The following is a 20649-nucleotide window of genomic DNA, read 5'->3' as shown; positions in this document are numbered from 1 at the left end:
TCAATATTTGTCAAGAAAGATTTAAATAATTTAACAATTTTATACATTGAAAAAATAACTATTATCAAAACATTGAATATAAAAATTTATTTAGTAATTTTTCATTTCAAAATTAAATTTTATATAAAAAATTTATATTATTTTTTTTTAAAAATTATTAAAGATCTAAATATTTTTTTAGGACCTCACAAATAATTGAGACAGCCTTGCATGGATGGTATCTTTTCAGTTAAGTTGATATATTTAATTTGGGGATAATAAATTGTAAAATGAATAGACACACTTATGATACAATTGAACCTTTAATAAAATGTAAACATGATTATTTGTTTACGATTGGTAAATTTCTTGTCACTTTCATTTTATTTATTTTGCAATTATTTAGAAGTGGAGAATGGATATAAGTGTGATTTGAATTCAAATAGTATTTTTTTTTTTCATTTCCCTCTTTTTGTTAGGTAATGACTCATTCTCATATTTAGATAATGAATCCATGGAATCCACTATCAATCTCTCAAACTAAATACCTACTTTCAATCCTTTTCCTATTCTCCACTATCATTCCATCCAACTAATTATCTCCTTAATCTCTGCAAATTTTAGTCATCTGTTTTTCAAAAATAGTGCTAAGGTGTAAAAGTTGGACTTTCACAACTGTGATGGAGTAGTAAAGAATTTAGAAGAATAAATACTAAGATGAGGTTGAATTTTAATAAAGATAAATATTGTAGAGATCTATTTATTTCTAAGTGTATTGTAAGAAAATTATGACTTAACGACTAAATTAATAATAAAATTATAATTCTATTGTTAAATAATGACTTAATCATATCTTAATTTAATTCAAAATGTTAAGACATTTGACAAAACTTCGGCGAATGTTTACAGGTTCGAGAAAGAGTTGGACTATATTAAAATAATGAAGAGCTAGACAATATTAAAATCTATTATTATACGCCGCCTTAGCTGGAGTCAGACTATATTAAAATTTATTATACGAGCCCTTATTACTTGCATTAAAGTCAAAGGAAAGAAAGTCAGACTATATTTAAAATGCACGATCCAAGTCAACAGTTTGACTGTCGCATGGGGGCCGCCCCTCGTACCCGCGCAGCATATCACCATCCCATTGTTTGTTCTTTGAGATCCATATTTTTGTTGTTATTAATCAATCAACAATGGGAAGAAGGATCAGCTGCTCTTCCTCCTCAGCTCTCTTCTTCGTCTTCCTCCTCCTCAGCTGCTCCGTCTCCAGTGGGGCGGATACCTTATCTCCTGATCGACCTCTCCTCGATGACGGAGTAACCGCCTTGGTTTCCTCCGGCGGCAACTTCCGGCTGGGATTCTTCGGCCCCGACGGTTCCACCAACCGCTACGTCGGCATATGGTACAACAACATCCCCGACCAAACCGTCGTGTGGGTCGCCAACCGTCGACACCCAATCACCACCCTCTCCGGCAACCTCTCTTTGGCCACCAACGGCACACTCACTATCACCGGCGAAGACAATACCACCGCCATCTGGTCTTCGGGGTCGCCAGCCTCAGGCCTCAGGAATCCAGTCGCGCGGATCCTCGACGATGGCAACTTCGTGGTCCAAGAGGCTGGCAGCAACGGCAACGACTCTAACAGCTTCGCATGGCAGAGCTTCGACTTCCCGACGGACACTCTCTTGCCGGGCATGGCGTTGGGGCAAAAGCAGCTACGCACAGGGGCCATCCTCAATATCAACCTCACGGCCTGGATGAGCTCCACGGACCCCGCTCCAGGCCAATATGTCTTCGGATTAGACGTGCGAGGCGACCCCCAACTATTCATCTGGTCCGATGCACGACCCTACTGGCGCGGAGGCCCATGGAACGGCCGCTGGTTCAGTGGCGTCCCAGAGGTGAGGGACGGCGCCGACGGAGTCATCAGTTTCAACTTTAACAAAGATCATCTCAGCTACAGGCCTGTCTCCCAGTCTTCGACCATCGTGAGGTGGACCATGAACTCCTCCGGCCAGCTACAACTCCTCGTGTGGGCTGAACAGAGCTGGATTGTCAGTTGGTACATACCCAAGGACCGCTGCGATCAAATTTTCCTGTGCGGCCCCAACAGTTACTGCAGATCCAACATCTCGCCGCCGTGCACATGTTTGCCGGCGTTTCATCCAAGGAACCAACGTAATTGGAATATGTTGGATGGGTCAGACGGCTGCACGAGGACGACGCCTCTGGACTGCCTGAACAACACCGATGGATTCTTCACACAGCGTGATACCAAGTTGCCCGACACGTCCAGATCGACAGTAGTTGCAAACTTGAGCTTGGAGGGGTGCAGGGCTTTGTGCTTGAGCAACTGCTCCTGCAGAGCGTATGCTGAACTGGACATAAGAACTGGGAGTGGCTGCTTGATCTGGACAGAGGATCTCACTGATATGTCAGTGTATCAGAGTGGGCTAGGACAAGATCTATATGTCAGATTGGCAGCGGCAGATTTAGGTGAGCATGCAGCTAGTTAATCAAAACTGAATATATCGATCATCAACATTTATAAATGTTGTTCTAATCTTTCAGCATCAGCTTCAGCATCTGAATCTTCGCACCATCATTCTGGCCGGAATATCTTACTGACTGTGGTTCTTCCTCTGGCAATTCTTCTGTTCCTTGCTTGTGTTGCTTACTCGATTTGGAGGTGGAAGAAGAGAAGTATTGTTCATCCGATCCTCATCCTCACTACTTTTACTTTTACTTTTACTTGGCTTGTTGCAATTATATTCTAAACTCATTAATTTGCTGCAATTATAGCTTCTCAGATTCACTATGAAGCAGAAGACAAGGACATGGAATTGCCATTGTTCGACTTGAATACCATTAAAGACGCCACCGATGACTTCTCGCCAGACAACAAGCTTGGTGAAGGAGGCTTTGGCCCTGTGTACAAGGTAGAACATACTGTCTAGGGAGTTTATAATACTAGTGGCACATAATTGTTTGAGCAAGTTTGACGCGCGCTTGATTGTGTGCAGGGTAAATTGGGTGAGGAACAAGAGATAGCAGTGAAAAGATTATCCAAGACATCCACACAGGGAGTTGATGAGTTCAAAAATGAGATCACATTGATCGCGAAACTGCAACATCGAAATCTTGTTAAGCTTCTAGGCTGTTGCATCCAAGGAGAGGAAAGACTCTTGATCTACGAATACATGTCCAATGGAAGCTTGGACAACTTTCTGTTTGGTTAGTTGATCTTCTCTGTCAATTTACATAATCTGAAACTATCTGTAAGGATATATAGATCAGATTTAAATGAATGCTTGTTGTATTCAGGCGAAGCTCAAACTGTGTTACTGGATTGGAGAGCAAGGTACAACATCATTCTCGGTGTCGCTCGAGGTCTACTTTATCTTCACCATGATTCAAGATTAAGGATTGTTCATAGGGATCTTAAGGCAAGCAATATTTTGCTTGACAAAGATATGAATCCCAAAATATCTGATTTTGGCATGGCCAGGATATTTGGAGGAGATGAATCTGAATCAATTACCAAGAGAGTCGTCGGAACCTAGTGAGCATAAACAATTTGAATCACCATTATTATTATTTTTAATATACACTTATTTTATATTTCGACGATAATGACAGTGGTTATATGTCTCCCGAATATGTCATGGATGGAATTTTTTCAATAAAGTCGGATGTATTTAGTTTTGGAGTACTAATACTTGAGATAATAAGTGGTAAAAGGAATAGAAATGTTGGACAATCGATGGAACAATCAAACCTTCTAGGAAATGTAAGCACGATTATTTCTTTGCAAATTATACATTTCTCTTTTGGTTACATACTACATGATTTTCTTCCATATAATAATTCAGTTTGCAATTGTTTTTTTTTTCAGATGTGGATCATGTCGAAAGAAGGAAAATGCTTAGATTTAGTCTATACAAAATTCAGCCATCTGTTATCCGAAAATGAAGTGCTAAGGTGTGTAAAAGTTGGACTTTTATGTGTCCAAAAGCAACCAGAAGATAGACCAACAATGTCTTCAGTGTTAGCAATGTTGGTGAGTGTCGATAATATTTCTCTCCTACCAGAACCTAAACAACCAGGTTTTTTTAATCCAGGACTATCATCTTTAAGCTCAGATTTTAGTAATCAAGAGTTACTGTCTGTGAATCACGTTTCAATCACTGAAATAGCTGGTCGATAGGAATTGAGTGATGAAAGCGCATGTAACATATGTATGTAGAGACAAAATATGTATAACTATCCTTGTTAATCTTATTATTTGACTTGTTTCAAATGCAAATATTTTGACAAGGATATCTGTCGACAACGAGAAACTTGAATGAATACCTTGCAAACTTTAGGTTTCCCTTTGGCCTTCACTAGTTTTCATCTAAATCGCAAACCTCTAAATATGCTTTGATGACCTCTTTCTATGTTTACTGAAATCTTATTTGTATTTCAAATATATGTTCATTATATGCTGTATCTTTGATTTTCCATGTAATGAACATTACGAGACAAAATTTGATCAAGTTTATTCTTTAGAAATTCAAACTGTTGAATTCTGAATTCAAACATGCAAATCCTTTAGCTTGAGACATTCAAACTGGTGAATTCAGAGGACTGTTAATGATTGGAGTAGACTGTAGAACTCCCTCTTCAATTGAAATAGAACCACAGAACTCAATGGATCTTGTTTTATCAAAATTATTGGAAATACTACACTAAATCTTCACAAAACGTAACTTTGTTAACTAGTCACTCAATGTCGTCGACTATCCCTAAAGTATCTTCATCAGCAGTACTATGCTTCAAGTGTTCGCCTGGAAAAAAAAATACTATCTCCATTTTCAGACAGAAAATTTTGATTTTATTTTTTAATGAGAAAAAGTGTTTCATGGGTGAGCAGCAGTTTGTGTACTTTTCTGTTCCAAGTTGTTCTGGCAGTTAAAATGATGAGAGATGCTGTTTGAACAAAAACTCCGATGATCAAGCACGGAACTAGAAAATTTTTTCAAGAAGGGCTGAATCCACACTGTGCAGGTCATCCGTCATTGTCGCCGTCGATCGCATGCACAGATACGCTTCAATAAACATTATATATTGTATTATCCTTAGGGTAAATATCAATGAATAATAAATTTTGTTGCTCTCATATTATTTTTTGCTCTCCCTATTCTTCTACTGCCAAATCAAGCTGATCATCACCACGACAAGGACTGCAAACTTGGAGACTCGGGGTTGAGCAGCCTCCAACTTGTTCCCTATCTTGACACTGCAACAAACATCCTCTAGTTGTTAGTGGATGATTCATGGAGATTGATGCGATTAGCTAGTACAGTCATCCTTGAACCTTGCTACAGTGTTCAGGGCAAGCATGATTAGAAGTCCCAATTATTGACCCTGGAATGAAGTAGATTCTGTAGTGAGGGATGAGTAAACCCAGGGTTGACGGCGCTTAAATCTAGGGCTGTAAACAAGCCGAGCCGAGCTTAAAATAAAGCAAGCTTTTGAATTGAGTATTCAAGCTTGGCTTGATTTATTTTTTATGAGCTTGAGCTTATTTAAAGTTTGACTTGAGCTTGGTTTGTTTGGATATTATCAAACTCTCAATTCAAGTTTGGCTTGAGCTTGATTCAAGCTTAGTTCATTTAGATGTTATCAAGCTTTCAATTCAAGTTTATTTGATTGGTTATTAAATTTGATAATTTAAATTTATTTATTTATTTTATTGTTTATTTAGCATATTGAAAAGAGTTTTATTAATGAATATGATTTGTGAACATTGTTCATGAACGTTGTTCACGAACATTATTCACGAACGTTGTTCATGAATGTTAACGAGCTGAACATATATGTGTTCAAGCTTGTTTATTTAGCTTAACGAGCTGTTCAAACTTGTTTATTTAATTAATCTTATATATATTGAACGAACATAAACAAGCTCGTATCAAGCTAAACACCAAGCTTATTTACGATCGCTTGATTCATTTACAGCTCTACTTAAATCCATGCACCCTAGAATAACTCACCCCCATCCACTGGTTCCTGAGTTATATGATTTACCTTCTTCATAGTTAGAAATTGAGGTTTATAGGTTAGCATTTCTTTCCTTTTTTTTTGTGTGTGTGTCTTGATGCTTAAATTCTATATAAACATTTATTTAGTTGTTTGAGAAATTATCCTCAGTTATTAAATAATAGTTTTTTTGAAAAAATTTGGAGAACGACGGGTTTTGTTCTTATCTCCTCTTCAATTCCCCCTTCTCATTAGCTCGCATGATAATCGTTATCTTGTCCAGCGTCAGTTGGTATCAGAGTTGACATATTCCAGTTGAGCAAACCAAGCATTGAATGCAATGGAAGGTCATCGTGGTCGTGATTGTGGTTGTGCCAAGCAAGCTCCAACTGAGAAAACCTCACACCATGGTTGTAGCACCCAAGACCAGATTAAGAATTTACAGAGATAAATTACAGATTTAACCCAATGTCTAATGATGTAAGACCTTGAAAATCATGAGATACGTGGTTGAGGTTGTGAGAGGCAGGTTTCGGCTAAAGAAGCATCACACTGTAATAGTAATGTCTGAGATCTTAAAGATCGTAAGTTTTGTTGTCCTGTTTCTGGTTCCACTTTCACATCACAGTGATGCTTAGTTTTGGGAAATTTGTGGTGAGAGGAATAGATGGAGATATGGGTTCCAGTTGATCTTCCTAAATTTTTTAGTCCATCACAGACCAAGGGATCCATTGGAAGTACCTGATTAGAGAAAGTAAAATTAGTTGTCTTTAAATTCAAAGATCAAGGTAATAAGCAACTACTCTATCAACAAAGTACAACAGAAATAGAACACAAAGAATCATGTCATTTTACAAAGCCTTTCTGAAAATTTACTACCAGATGGCATTTGTTCCAGTAGCCAGTAGGTGCCACAACACAAGCTACAAAGCAGAAGAAGAGTAACAATGAATCAGAAGATGGTTGTGGGAAGCCGACTTTCCTTACAGCTAATGGATGCAGGGAGTTTCCTATTCCTGAGCCTATGGATATATACTTACCACCTTTGAGGAAAATTGAAGCTTCATACATGTCCTCATTGGAGGCTGTGATTTGCTGTGACGAAGAAAGATTGAGGTCGAAGAATGAAGTTGACATACTAGCGGTTGAGATGACGATCTCCTTAATAGATCTGCACACCGAAACCGGTCTTAGAACTCTCAAGGAATTCCCATCTAATAGTTACTAGTAGATTTTATCAATTTAATATTAGAAGATCTTCTTCTTGGACTAGCACATGATATTATTCTAAATTCAAGGACGAGTTTTTTTAACCCGAGGTGGTGATACAAAAGGATTCGAACATTTTTATTATTATTTTTGATAATTTTTTTATAAGTTTTAATTTTTTATAAGTATTTAAGGTATTTTTAGTAATTTTTATCCTATTATATTTTTTTATTTTGATTCCGTTTAAGGATTTAAGGATTGAGATCTTTTTCATCTTTTTTGTTAGGATTTCTTTCCTTTATTTAGGAGTTAGAAATTATGGTTTAAGATTTATTTTCTTTATCTATGTCGTAGGGTTTAGACGTTATATAAACATCATTAGTTGTTTGAGAAATTATACTATGTTATTAAATAATATTTTCTCTTTTTTTTTGAGAAATTTTGGAGGATCTCTCAACCTGTAAGATAATCGTTATTCTATTTAACGTCAATTATACATTTCTTTCCTAGATGTAAGCATAATTATTTCTTTACTATCTCCATTTTCAGACAGAAAATTTTGATTTTATTTTTTGATGAGAAAAAGTGTTTCATGGGTGAGCAGCAGCTTGTGTACTTCTCTGTTTCAAGTTGTTCTGGCAGTTAAAATGATGAGAGATGCTGTTTGAATAAAGACTTCGATGATCAACCCCCACCATATTCCCTGAGCCACAGAAGCATCAGAAACAAATGCTCAGTATTTTTCCCAAAGCAAAACTGATCAAAAATGTAATTTAAATCTTAGTTTTCGCTTACAGCCGTAGCTAAACTAGTTTTGAATCCAAGAAAAACGCCAATGGGAAGTCCAAAAGCACCCACATTTACATAAGCCACTATGGCTTGCCACCCACTTCCAATAGCAACTCCTGCATCATCCAATCCAATCCATCGTCATGAACACTTTAAACTAATCGATGTCACATGCCAGATAGAATTGGTTGAACTCCATTCAAGAGAATGGAGATGGAAAGCAAAGGAGTCAGGTTAATGACTGCAGCTATCACCTCAGAACTGCTTGTATAGAGCTTGCTCAAGGGTGTGTGCAGTATGAAGACCGATACGCTGATTGATCATAAAAGAGAATTATCAAAATTGATCGGATTAAATCATCAAATCAAATCAAATTAGCATTTGGATTATTCTAATAATTTTATTATAATTATTAGAATAATTCTTAGAATAATTTTTTTATTTATTAATTGGTCAATTGACCAAGTACTTTTTGAACATTATATATTGTATTGTCCTTAGAGCAAATATCAATGAACAATAGATTTTCATTTTGTTCATGAACGTATGAAAATTCAACAGTTATCCGTCTCTTATATTTCTGATGAAGATCAAATCACTAATATCTTTACTAAGTCATTATCCAAATAACGTTTCAACAAGTTAGCTAGCAAACTCAATGTCAAAGATCTCCCGTTAAATTTGTCGGGGGTAAAAGAAATAAAAGAGAATTGACCAGAACAAATCAGCAAATCAAATCAAATTAGTATTTGGATTATTCTAATAATTCTATTATAATTATTAGAATAATTCTCAGAATTATTTTTAAAATAATTCCGTTATTTATTAATTGGTCAATTGACCAAGTACTTTTGAACATTATATATTATATTGTCTTTAGGGTAAATATCAATTAACAATAAATTTTATTGCTATCATATTATTTTTTGCTCTCTCCCTATTCTTCTTCTTACAGATCAAGCTGATCGTCACCACGACAAGGACTGCAAACTTGGAGACTCGGGGATGAGCAGCCTCCAACTTGTTCCCTGTCCTGACACTGCAACAAACATCCTCTAGTTCTTAGTGGATGATTCAAGGAGATCGATGCGACTTGCTAGTACAGTAATCCTCGAACCTTGCTACAGTGTTCAGGCCGAGAGCATGATCAGAAGTCGCAGTTAATGACCCTAGAATGAATTAGATTCTGTAGTGAGGGATGAGTAAACCCAGGGTTGACGACGTTTAAATCCCTCCACCGAATAACTCACCCTCCGACCATTGGGTTCCTGAGTTATATGATTTAGCTTCTTCATATTGACTTAGGATGAATTACTAGGATGCGGAAGGTGAGCACTTCGCTTTTTGCCAGTTCAGGGATAGTAGCAATTGATAGGTTGTGCGGTCACTTTCAAATTATTCAAGGATGTGAAAATTTTTATTACTAGTTTTTAATCATTTTTATTTTTTTGATAATTTTTATTTTTTTATATTTAGGATAATTTTTATAATTTTAGCTTTTTATATTTTTAGATTTTAAGTTCATTTATTACGTGTCTTTTTCCTTTTTTGGTTAGAAATTGAGGTTTATAGGTTAGCATTTCTTTCCTTTCTTTGTGTCTTAATGCTTAAATTTTATATAAACATTTATTTAGTTGTTTGAGGAATTATCCTTAATTATTAAATGATAGTTTTTTCTAAAAAATCTGGAGGACGACGGGTTCTGTTGTTATCTCCTCTTCAATTCTCCCTGTTCATTAGCTCACATGATAATCGCTATCTTGCCAACGTCAGATGGTATCAGAGCAGACATATTCCAGTTGAACAAACCAAGCATTGAATGCAATGGAAGGTCGTCGTAGTCATGATCATGGTTGTGCCAAGCAAGTTCCAGTTGAGAAAGCCTCACACCTTGGTTGTAGCACCCAAGATGAGATTAAGAATTTACATAGACAAATTACTTATTTCACTCAATGTCTAGTGGTGTAAGACTGAGAAAATTCTGAAGTACGTGATTGAGGTTGTGAGAGGCAGGTTTCAGCTAAGGAAACATCACACTGTGATCATAGTGTCTGAGATCTTAAAAATCGTAAGTTCTCTTGTCTTGTTTTTGGTTCCGCTTTCACATCATAGTCATGCTTAGTTTTGGGAAAATTGTGGTCGAGAGGAATAGATGGAGATATCGGATTTCCAATTGATCTTCCTAAATTTTTTGATACATCACAAACCAAGGGATCCATTGGAAGTACCTGATTAGTGAAAGTAAAATTAATTGTCTTTAAACTCAAAGGTCAAGGTAATAAGCAACTAATCCACCAACAAATTACAACAGAAATAGAACACGAAGAATCATGTCATTTTACAAAGCCTTTCTGAAAATTCCAGACATTTGCTCCAGTAGGTGTCACAACACAAGCTACAAAGCAGAAGTAAAGTAACCATGGTGGCAACACCTCATACAAGTAAAGTAACCATGAATCATAAGATGGTTGAGGGAAGCCGACTTTTCTTACAGCTATTCGATGCAGGGAGTTTTATAGGATTGTAATCGAGCCAGTCAAGCCGAACTCTTGGATGTTTAGGTTGACTCGTTTATAATCAAACCGAGCTTGAGCTTTATTTAACGAATATAGTCCCCAGGGCGTAGCGCAGACGATGAGCGCATGGTATCTCTGGCGTAATGACCAGGGGTCGATTCTCAGGAACTGACGACCTGGGGTTTACCCCGCCATGCGCTTATGACCTGTGTACCTGCATGAACCTCACTCCATATCCGTGGAGCCGGCACTAGGGGGGCCGCTAAGGTAACGGATCTACCTTTTTTTTATTTAACGAATATATTCATAGCTCACGAGCTTATTCGAACTTTTATCGAGTATAAACGAACTTAATAAATATAAATTATAAATTTAAATATTCATTAAAAACTAAATTATATATTTTTAAAAAATATAATATTCTTGTTAAAATTTATAATTGTATTCTAATAAATAAATTTAATATATTTGTCTATGTTTTTTATAAGTAGAGTGTAAAATTTATAAATTTAATATCCAAACTATTATTTTTTTATTTAAAAGTTGATTCATAAATTTAATGAACATGCATGTTCACGAGCTAACGAACCGAATATTGTGAAACTTGAGTTTGATTTGTTTATCTTAACGAGCCTCATTAAACGAGTTCAAACGAACTTTTATCGAATCGAGATTCGAATAGCTCACGAACGACTTGTTTACACCCCTAGAGTTTTCTATTCCTGAGCATGTGGATATATACCACCTTTGAGGGAAATCGAAGCTTCATACATGTCCTCGTTGGCAGCAAATCAAATCGAAGCTTCATACATGTCCTCATTGGCGGCTGTGATTTGCTGCGATGAAGAAAGATTGAGGTCGAAGAAAGAAGTTGAAATACTAGCGGCTCCTTCACAGATCTGCACACCGAAACCGGTCTTAGAACTCTCAAGGAATTCCCATCTGGGAAAACCATATTTCTCCGGGGATCAAATCAGCAAAGATGATGTTAAAGAGTTTGTTGCCGTCACGAAGCCTGGAGATGGGTTTCCCAATGTCAGCCGCTAGTATGCGAGCGTTTCTGAAGTTCTTTCACCAAGATTTCCAGGTGAAGCTCTTGGAGTTAAAATTGGAAGCCAAAATGCAGTCTCAGTTGCTGCATCTTCTGCAGAGGTCTCAAAAGAAGATGATGATCTACATCTGTTTGGCAATGAGACGGAGGAAAACAGAGAAAGCAGCAATGATTATCACAGAGAGGTTGATCGTTACAACTTAGTACAGCAACAACGAACTCAAATTTCTCAACTGCAGCAACATGACAACTATATAAATCAGTATGTTCAATTAAACATGGATCTAAACTCATACATGGAGGCTTGCATGAACTTCACAAATTACTTATTACGTGATGATGCTAACTGGCTGATATCCACATATTCAGACACGAGCTTTATTGGACATAAAGAGCGAACTGTTTAAGGCCATTGCATTTCAGTTTCTCAAGTTTGAAAATAAAGTTGCATTTAGATTGCTTAGGATTTCCAAAGTCTAATATAATAATTACTAGTAGATTTTATCAATTTGGTATTAAAAGATCTTCCTCTGATATTATTAAAAGATCTTCCTCCGCTCTCCTCTTCCTCCTTATCTTCAGCCGGCCTGCCTTCTCCGTCTCCAGTGGGGCAGACACCTTATCGCCTGATCAGCCTCTCCTCGATGACGGAGTAACCGCTTTGGTCTCCTCCGACTTGGCTTCTTCAGCCCCAATGGGTCCACCAACCGCTACGTCGGAATATGGTACAACAACATCCCCCACCAAACCGTCGTGTGGGTCGCCAACCGTCGGCCGCCAATCACCGCCCGCTCTGGCAACCTCTCTTTGTCCACTAGTGGCACACTCATCGTCACCGACGGAGACGCCTCGGCTACCATCTGGTCTTCCGAGTTGCCGGCTTTGGCCCTCAGATATCCAGTCGCACGGCTACTCGACGATGGCAACTTCGTGGTCCAAGAGGCTGGCAGCAACGGCAACGACGACTCTAACAGCTTCGCATGGCAGAGCTTCGACTTCCCGACGGACACGCTCTTGCCGGGCATGGTGCTGGGGCAGAAGCAACTTAGCACAAGGGTCATCCTCAACATCAACACCATGGCCTGGATGAGCTCCACGGACCCCGCTCCAGGCCAATATACCTTCGGATTAGACGTGCGAGGCGACCCCCAAATAGTCATCTTGTTAGATACACGACCCTTCTGGCGCGGAGGCACATGGAATGGACGCTTTTTCAGTGGTCTCGCAGAGGTGAAGGACGGCGCCGTCGGATTCATCAATTTCAACGTGGATAAAAATCAGATCAGCTGCCAGTCTTCGACCATCGTGAGGTGGACCATGAACTCCTCCGGCCAGCTACAACTCCTCGTGTGGATCGAGGCTGAACAGCGCTGGAGTGTCAGTTGGTACATACCCAAGGACCACTGCGATCAAATGTTCCCGTGCGGCCCCAACAGTTATTGCAGCTCCAACATCTCGCCGCCGTGCACATGCTTGCGTGGGTTTCATCCGAGGAATCAACATAACTGGGACATGCTGGTCGGAGAAGCCGGCTGCATGAGGACGAAGCCTTTGGACTGTCTAAATAATACCGATGAATTCTTCAGACTGAGTGTCACGAAGTTGCCCGACGCGTCCAGATCGACAGTACTCAATGCAAACTGGAACTTTGAGGAGTGCAGGTTTTTTTGCTTGAGCAACTGCGCATGCAGAGCATATGCCGCATCGATCATAAGTGGGAATGGGAGTGGCAGTGGCAGTGGCAGTGGCTGCTTAATATGGACAGAGGATCTCACTGATATCACCGTGAATGGCAGTGGGCTAGGACAAGATCTTTATGTCAGATATGGAACGGCAAATATTTGTGAGCAACTAAGCAAAACTGAATATATCAAAATCTATATATGTTGCAGTCTTTTTACTTATTCTGTTATAAACTGTTGTAATCTTTCAGCATCACCATCTGAAGCCCGTCATGCTAATCGTAATATCTTAATGTTTGTGATTCTTCCACCGGCAATTCTTTTCCTTGCTTGTGTTGCTTACTCGATTTGGAGGAGGAAGAAGACAAGTATTATTGTTCATTCTCATCCTAACTACTTTTACTTGGCTTACATATATTCTAAAAGACTTTAATTTGTGGCACATGTAGGTTCTCATATTGACTATGAAGCAGAAGAAAAGGACATGGAATTGCCATTGTTTGACTTGACTACAATTAAAGACGCAACCGATGACTTCTCAGCAGACAACAAGCTTGGTCAAGGAGGCTTTGGCCCTGTATACAAGGTACAGAATACTGTATTTGGGGTTTAGTAGTATCACATAATTGTTTGAGACATTTGATTGTGTGCAGGGTAAATTGGGAGACGATCAAGAGATAGCAGTGAAAAGATTATCTAAGACATCGTCACAAGGAGTGGATGAATTCAAAAATGAGATCACATTGATCGCGAAGCTGCAACATCGAAATCTTGTTAAGCTTCTTGGCTGTTGCATCCAAGGAGGGGAAAGACTCTTGATCTATGAATACATGTCCAATGGAAGCTTGGACAACTTTCTGTTTGGTTAGCTGATCTAGATCTCTGTCAATTTACATAATCTGAAACTATTTGAAAGGATAGATCAGATTTAAATGAATGCTTGTTGTGTTTAGGTGAAGCTCAAACTGTATTACTGGATTGGAGAGCAAGGTACAACATCATTCTCGGTGTCGCTCGGGGTCTACTTTATCTTCACCATGATTCAAGATTAAGGATCATTCATAGGGATCTTAAAGCTAGTAACATTCTTCTTGACAAAAATATGAATCCCAAAATATCAGATTTTGGCATGGCTAGGATATTTGGAGGAGATGAATCCGTATCAATTACCAAGAGAGTCGTCGGGACCTAGTGAGCATAAACAATTTGAATCATCAATATTTTTATTTTTCATATTATGTCATAATACTTATTTTATATTTCTACGAATATGGCAGTGGCTACATGTCTCCTGAATATATCATAAATGGTATTTTTTCAATAAAATCTGATGTATTTAGTTTTGGAGTACTGGTACTTGAGATAATAAGTGGTAAAAGGAACAGAGATGTTGACCAGTCGATGGAACAATTGAACCTTCTAGGAAACGTAAGCATAATTATCTATTCGGTCATTCTCATTTCACATGCTATATGGTTCTCTTTTAGATCATGATCCATTTTGCAATTGTTTTTTCAGATGTGGATCATGTGGAAAGAAGACAAATGCTTAGATTTAGTCGATAAAAATTTCAGCTATCCTTTATCCAAAAATCAAGTGCTAAGGTGTGTAAAAGTTGGGCTTTTATGTGTCCAAAAGCATCCAGAAGATAGACCTACAATGTCTTCGGTGTTAACAATGTTGGTGAGTGTCGATAATATTTCTCTCCTACCAGAACCTAAACAACCAGGCTTTTTTATTGCAAGACTATCATCTGTAAGCTCAGATGTTAGTAATCGAGAGTTAGTGTCCGTGAACCAAGTATCAATCACTGAAATGGTTGGTCGATAGGAATTGAATGATTAAAGTATATGTAACACGAATATATAAAGGTAAAACATGTATAACTATCTTTGTTTAATCTTATTATGTGACTTGTTTCGAATTAAAATATTTTGGCTTGGATCACCATCAACAACAAGAGACTTGAATGAATACCTTGCAATGCACTACTACCTTATGATCTTAAGAAAAGGTAACGAGAGATGAAACCATCTAGTATACCAAATATATAGGCATGTCTTGGTAGGTAGCCTCTGCTTATGATTGTCTTAGTCTTTGCTAGTGTTTATTCTTGAACCTCAAAACATGTTTTGATGACCTCTTTCTATGTTCACTAAAATCTTATTTTTTATTTCAAATATATGTTCACTATATGTTGTATCTTTGATTCTCCATGTAATGAACATTACGAGCCAAAATTCGATCAAGTTCATGCTTTAGAAATTCAAACATACAAATCCTTTAGCTTTAGAGATTCAAACTGTTGAATTCAGAGGACTGTGAATGATTGAAGTAGACTGAAGAACTCCCTCTTCAATTGAAATAGAACCACAGAACTCAATGGTTTTGTTCTATCAAAATTATTGGGCATACTACACTAAATCTTCACAAAACTTAACTTTGCTGACTTGTCACTCGATGTCGTCGACTATCGCTAAAGTGTCTTCATCGGCAGTATGCTTCAAGCGCTCGATCGCCTTGTCCACCTGCAAAAAGAAGCCATTCTCACATAGGCTGAAAGAGAAGGAAACAAAAAATTTCTATCTCCATTTTCAGACAATTAAAATTTTGATTTTGTTTTTTTATGAGAAAAAGTGTTTCATGGATGAGCAGCAGTTTGTGTACTTCTCTGTTCCAGTTTGTTCTAGCAGTTAAAACGATGAGAGAGACCGTTTGAACAAAGACTCCAATTATCAACCCCCACCATATTCCCTGAACCACAACAGCATCAGAAACAACTGTTCAGTAATTTTTCCAAAGCAAAACAGATCAAAAAAAAATAAAATTAAATCTTTAGTTTTCACTTACAGCCGCAGCTAAACCAGTCTTGAATCCAAGAACAATGGCGATGGGGAGTCCAATCAGGTAATAAGCACCCACATTTACATAAGCCACTATGGCTTGCCACCCACTTCCAATAGCAACTCCTGCATCACCCAATCCATTCTCATGAACACTTCACATTAATCGTCCATAAATTAAAAAAAAAACAATTACGGAGTTTTAGATCGATGCCATACCAGACAGAATTGGCTGAACTCCATTCAAGAAAATGGAGATGGAAAGCAGGGGAGTCAAATTAACGACTGCAGCTATCACCTCAGAACTGCTGGTGTAGAGCGTGCTCAAGGGCGTGCGCAGTACGAGGACCAGCACACTGATGATCAAGCTAAGGATCAAGCTGGTCGTCACCACGACAAGGACTGAAAACTTGGCGACTCGAGGATGAGCAGCCCCCAACTCGTTCCCTATCCTGACACTGCAACAAACAGCCTCTGGTCGTTAGTGCACGATTCATGGAGATCGATGCGACTTGCGAGTGCAGTAGTCGTCTAACCTCGCTGCATTGCTCAGGCCGAGCATGATCATGAAATCCCAGTTCCAGTAATTGACACTGGAATCGATCAGCTACTGTCAGTGAGGAGGAATTGATATATAGGCAACAAGTAAGTTGTGTGGTCGTCATTGATTACCAGATAGATACGGCGTCGAGTGAGATTTCAGGATTTGGGAGGTAGCCTGTCATCAGCACGAACCCTTGGACGTACCAAACCTCCAAGCTGCGATGAATGGGAGTTTGAGCGAGGGGAAAGAGGAAGAGAGGGGGAGGAATTCGGAGGGGTTGACTCACACGAGCATGATGGCTGATGAAACAGTGAGTTTGAAAAAGGGCCAGATGCCGGTGAAGGCCTTGACGGAGAGGCCGGTCCAGGTGGCCCTGCAGGAAGGGCTGAGTATGATGTAGAGCCAGGTGGAGAGGACGAGCACCCACCAAGAGATGCTGAGAGTGATGGAGGCGCCGAGGAGGCCGAAGTCGAGGACGAAGACGGCGAGCCAGGAGATGAGGACGTGGAAGAGGAGGACGGCGACGGCGATGACGGCCATGGGGTTGATGATGTTCTGAGCCTGCAGGAACCGCTGCATGGGGCAGTAGAGGGCGAAGGCGATGAGCTGAGGCAGGAGGCCGCGGGAGTAGACCTGGCCCACCTCCGCTATCGCGTCCGACTGGCCGATGGCGCGGAGGAAGGGGCCGGAGAACAGGTAGAGGAAGGAGAGGAGGAAGGCGGCGATCAAGTGGAGGACCAGCGCTCGCTGGAAGACGATGCCCATGGCGCGGTACTTTTTGGCGCCATAAGCTTGGCCGCACACCGTCTGCACGGCGCTGGCCATGCCGAGCTGCATGCGCGCAAGTTAGTTAATTACCGTCGATCATGATCATGATCATGATGAAACATCCATTTAAAATCGATCGTACCATGAATCCGTAGGCGAGGCCTTGGACGCCGACGTTGATGATGGAGGCGCCGGCGAGGTCGAGGGAGCCGAGGTGGCCGACGAACATCTGTGTCACGAGGCTGAGCATGAAGTTCAAGAGCTGGACGACGATGGAGGCCCAAGAGAGGCGCCACAGGTTCTTGGACTCCCACGCCGCCAGCCTCCACACCACCCTCCACGGCACCGGCTCCCACTGCAGCATCTCCTCCGACTCCCGCGACGACTCATCGATGTCCAGCAGCGAGGCCGAAGCCGCGGCCCGCCACCTGCTGTTCTCCTCCCCCATTATCTCCCTCCCCGATCGCATCGCATCCCAAACTTAAATAAGATTTTGAGGAGAAGGGGCCGGCGGCGTATCGGAGGGTTTAGTGGTTCTCCCGGAGCTAACAGTCGTGGTGTGCTGTACGGCGGTCAGGCGGTGTTTGTTGACATCTAACAGGATGGATGGTTAGCAAGCGTGAGTTAGAAGGGTAGATAACAAAGAACACAAAAAAAAAACATGAAGAAGACTAGTAGCTAGAGTTGACTGCCGAAATTTAGTAAGACATCGGCAAAATAAAAAATAGGTGCCTCATTAAAGACATCAAATCCCAAATACATAATTTTAAATTAAAAAAAAAAAAATACTTCATTAAATCGTTTGATTTAGGGGAATAGGAGTGGGGAATGGGAATGAGAATCATTGATTGTCATTGTTAATGTTTGGATTATAGGAATAGGAATAGGAATAAGAGAATGAATCTTTGAAATTGGATAATAACTCATTCCCATGTACCTCCCCTTCAATGAGTCATTACCCTATTTTCATCAATCAAAATATTCTCTTATTACAAAAATACCCTTGACCTAAAACTAAAATTTTCTCCCTTAATATCAAATATCAAAATTTATTTATTTTTTTTTCTTCATATCACTTCTCTCTCCTTGTTCTCACTCATCATATTTTCTCTCTCATCATTTTATCACATACTTTCTCTCTCCTATCATACTCTCTTTCCTCTTTTTTCTCATTACACTTTCTCTCTCATCATACTTTCTCTCTCCTCAATCTCTTCCATCACACTCTCTTCCTTCTTTTTCATCATACTTTCTCTCTCATCATACTTTCTCTCTCCTCAATCTCTCCCATCACACTCTCTTTTCTTTTTTTTTTCTCATCACACTTTCTCTCTCCTCAATTTCTCTTATCACACTCCCTCCTTTTTTTCTTCAACACACTTTCTCTCTCATCATACTTTCTCTCTCTTCATCTCTCCCATCACACTCACTGTTCTCTTTTTTTCTCATCACACTTTCTCTCTCATCATACTTTCTCTCACCTCAATCTCTCTCATCACACACTCTCTCTCCCCTCATTTTTTCTCATTACATTTTCTATCTCTTCATCCTTTCCCATCATAATTTCTCTCACATTATATTTTATCTCTCATCATGCTCTCTTCTATCACACTCTCTTTTCTCATTTTCTCTCATCACACTTTCTCTCTCTTCATTCTTTCTCATCACATTTTCTCTCTCATCGTACTTTCTCTCTCATCATTCTCTTTCATTATAGTTTTCTCTCATATTCATTTTTCTCTCACATCTAATTTTTTTCTCTTATTTTCCTTTAAGGGTAAAAAAGGAAATATTGATTTATTCCGATAGAAAGTATGCAACTAACCAAACATTGCTTTTAAGAGTGATTCCCATTCTGATTCTCATTCCCATTCCACAATACAATGATTCCCATTCCGATTCTCATTCTCATGCTCATACCAAACGCCCCCTTAGGTATTCATTTTTCACTATACCTTACATTAATTTCTTTATTTTTTCTCTTTTCTCTATAATATTAGAAAATAAATTTTATTCCTTAAATTTAAAGAAATATTATTTATAAATATAAAATTTAAAAAATAAATAGAGTAATATTTTTCAGTCATCCTGTATAAAATTTATAGTAATGCCATCGTAAGTAATTATAAAATTATTTTTTCGGATGAACAGCTAGCATAGGATGATATTATTTTTTCTAAATATTATTTAGATGTTCAAAATTAGTAATTATATATAATTTATCTTCTTTTTTTTTTAATAGTCTAAAGACAGACGAGTGAAGACGTGAGGAGCGAAGGAATCTCTTCTGTACCATCATAAATGTAACAACTGTAATTTTTGAATAGTTAAAACAAGTCAACATCTGACACTGTATTTAATATTTTCATGGGCGTATCATTTTTCATATTTTATATTAAAAAAATATATCTTAGATGCCCTTTTATAGGTGGCATAATCTAAGAAGATCTTTTTTCTTCTGTCCATATCTAATTTGCCTTTAAATAATAATAGATTTCACGAGTCGCATTAATTTCTTTGATATTATCTAATAAGTAATAATGGCTTCTTCATTTTGCATTTTATGAAAATCAATTCAAAATTTTGAATTGACGCGGGGGTATATATATATAAAGGGGTCTATGTTTATAGTGGGAAATTCAATTACTTTGCTCTTATTTGATAATTATGAATTTAATCTATCATTTTTGATTTACTAAAGCTCCTTGTCTTAATGTTCCTCTATAAAGTATTACCACAATCAGTGGCCCCAGAACAAAATTATCAGTATTAATTTCAAATATAGGCGAGAGTAACTCGTAAACGAATTAAAAAGCAAAGGAAAGTTATTGTTTTAATAAATTTTAGGGTTAATTTTTAACAGTGTAAAATATTTTATTAGTTGTCTGATTTTTCTTATATAAAAAGTCACTGTATTATGATAAAATACTCCTATTTATGTGTATCTTGTCGTGAGACAGATGATATTAAATTATTTGAGAAAAAAAAATAATCCCCCACAACAAATGATTTACTCAATAGGAAACTAAATCTTCGGTCATTTATCCGTCCCGGACCACGATACTAAATTGTTGGTCGAATAAATGTTTTTCTTAGTAAGGATAGAATACATCACATTTTCGCATGTTTATCAAGACTTTAAAATTAGTAATGGTTGGTATGGTTCCTCCCACGCGAAGGTTGTGTCCCTAGCAAGTAGCAAGGATAGGATATTCACACTGCCTCCCACACGAAG

General features: G+C 38.5%; 2 protein-coding genes across 2 annotated transcripts; one reads left to right on the top strand and one right to left on the bottom strand.

The window, feature by feature from the left end:
* Positions 1-1178: 1178 nt before the first annotated feature.
* On the top strand, positions 1179-14462 carry LOC121987170 (receptor-like serine/threonine-protein kinase SD1-8). The gene is made up of 13 exons (XM_042541063.1): positions 1179-2484; positions 2560-2691; positions 2791-2927; positions 3012-3222; positions 3313-3550; positions 3628-3778; positions 3884-4190; positions 11614-11762; positions 11947-12008; positions 12267-13627; positions 13709-13845; positions 13913-14123; positions 14213-14462. Exons 1-13 carry the CDS (start codon positions 1179-1181, stop codon positions 14449-14451), a joined length of 4641 nt encoding a protein of 1546 aa, XP_042396997.1. The 3' UTR covers positions 14452-14462.
* Positions 14463-15499: 1037 nt separating this feature from the next.
* Positions 15500-17921, bottom strand: LOC121986425 (protein DETOXIFICATION 41-like). The gene is made up of 8 exons (XM_042540375.1): positions 17557-17921; positions 16933-17477; positions 16775-16861; positions 16639-16695; positions 16322-16560; positions 16110-16228; positions 15927-16013; positions 15500-15787 (listed from the first exon to the last, which is right to left on the bottom strand). The coding sequence occupies exons 1-8, from the start codon at positions 17881-17883 to the stop codon at positions 15713-15715; spliced, it is 1536 nt and encodes a 511-aa protein (XP_042396309.1). The 5' UTR covers positions 17884-17921; the 3' UTR covers positions 15500-15712.
* Positions 17922-20649: the final 2728 nt, after the last annotated feature.

The sequence above is a fragment of the Zingiber officinale genome, chromosome 5B (assembly GCF_018446385.1).
Source record: "Zingiber officinale cultivar Zhangliang chromosome 5B, Zo_v1.1, whole genome shotgun sequence".
In the NCBI taxonomy this organism is placed as follows: domain Eukaryota; kingdom Viridiplantae; phylum Streptophyta; class Magnoliopsida; order Zingiberales; family Zingiberaceae; genus Zingiber; species Zingiber officinale.
The sequence above is the reverse complement of the archived record's forward strand: the minus strand, read 5'-3'. Positions and strand labels throughout refer to the sequence as shown.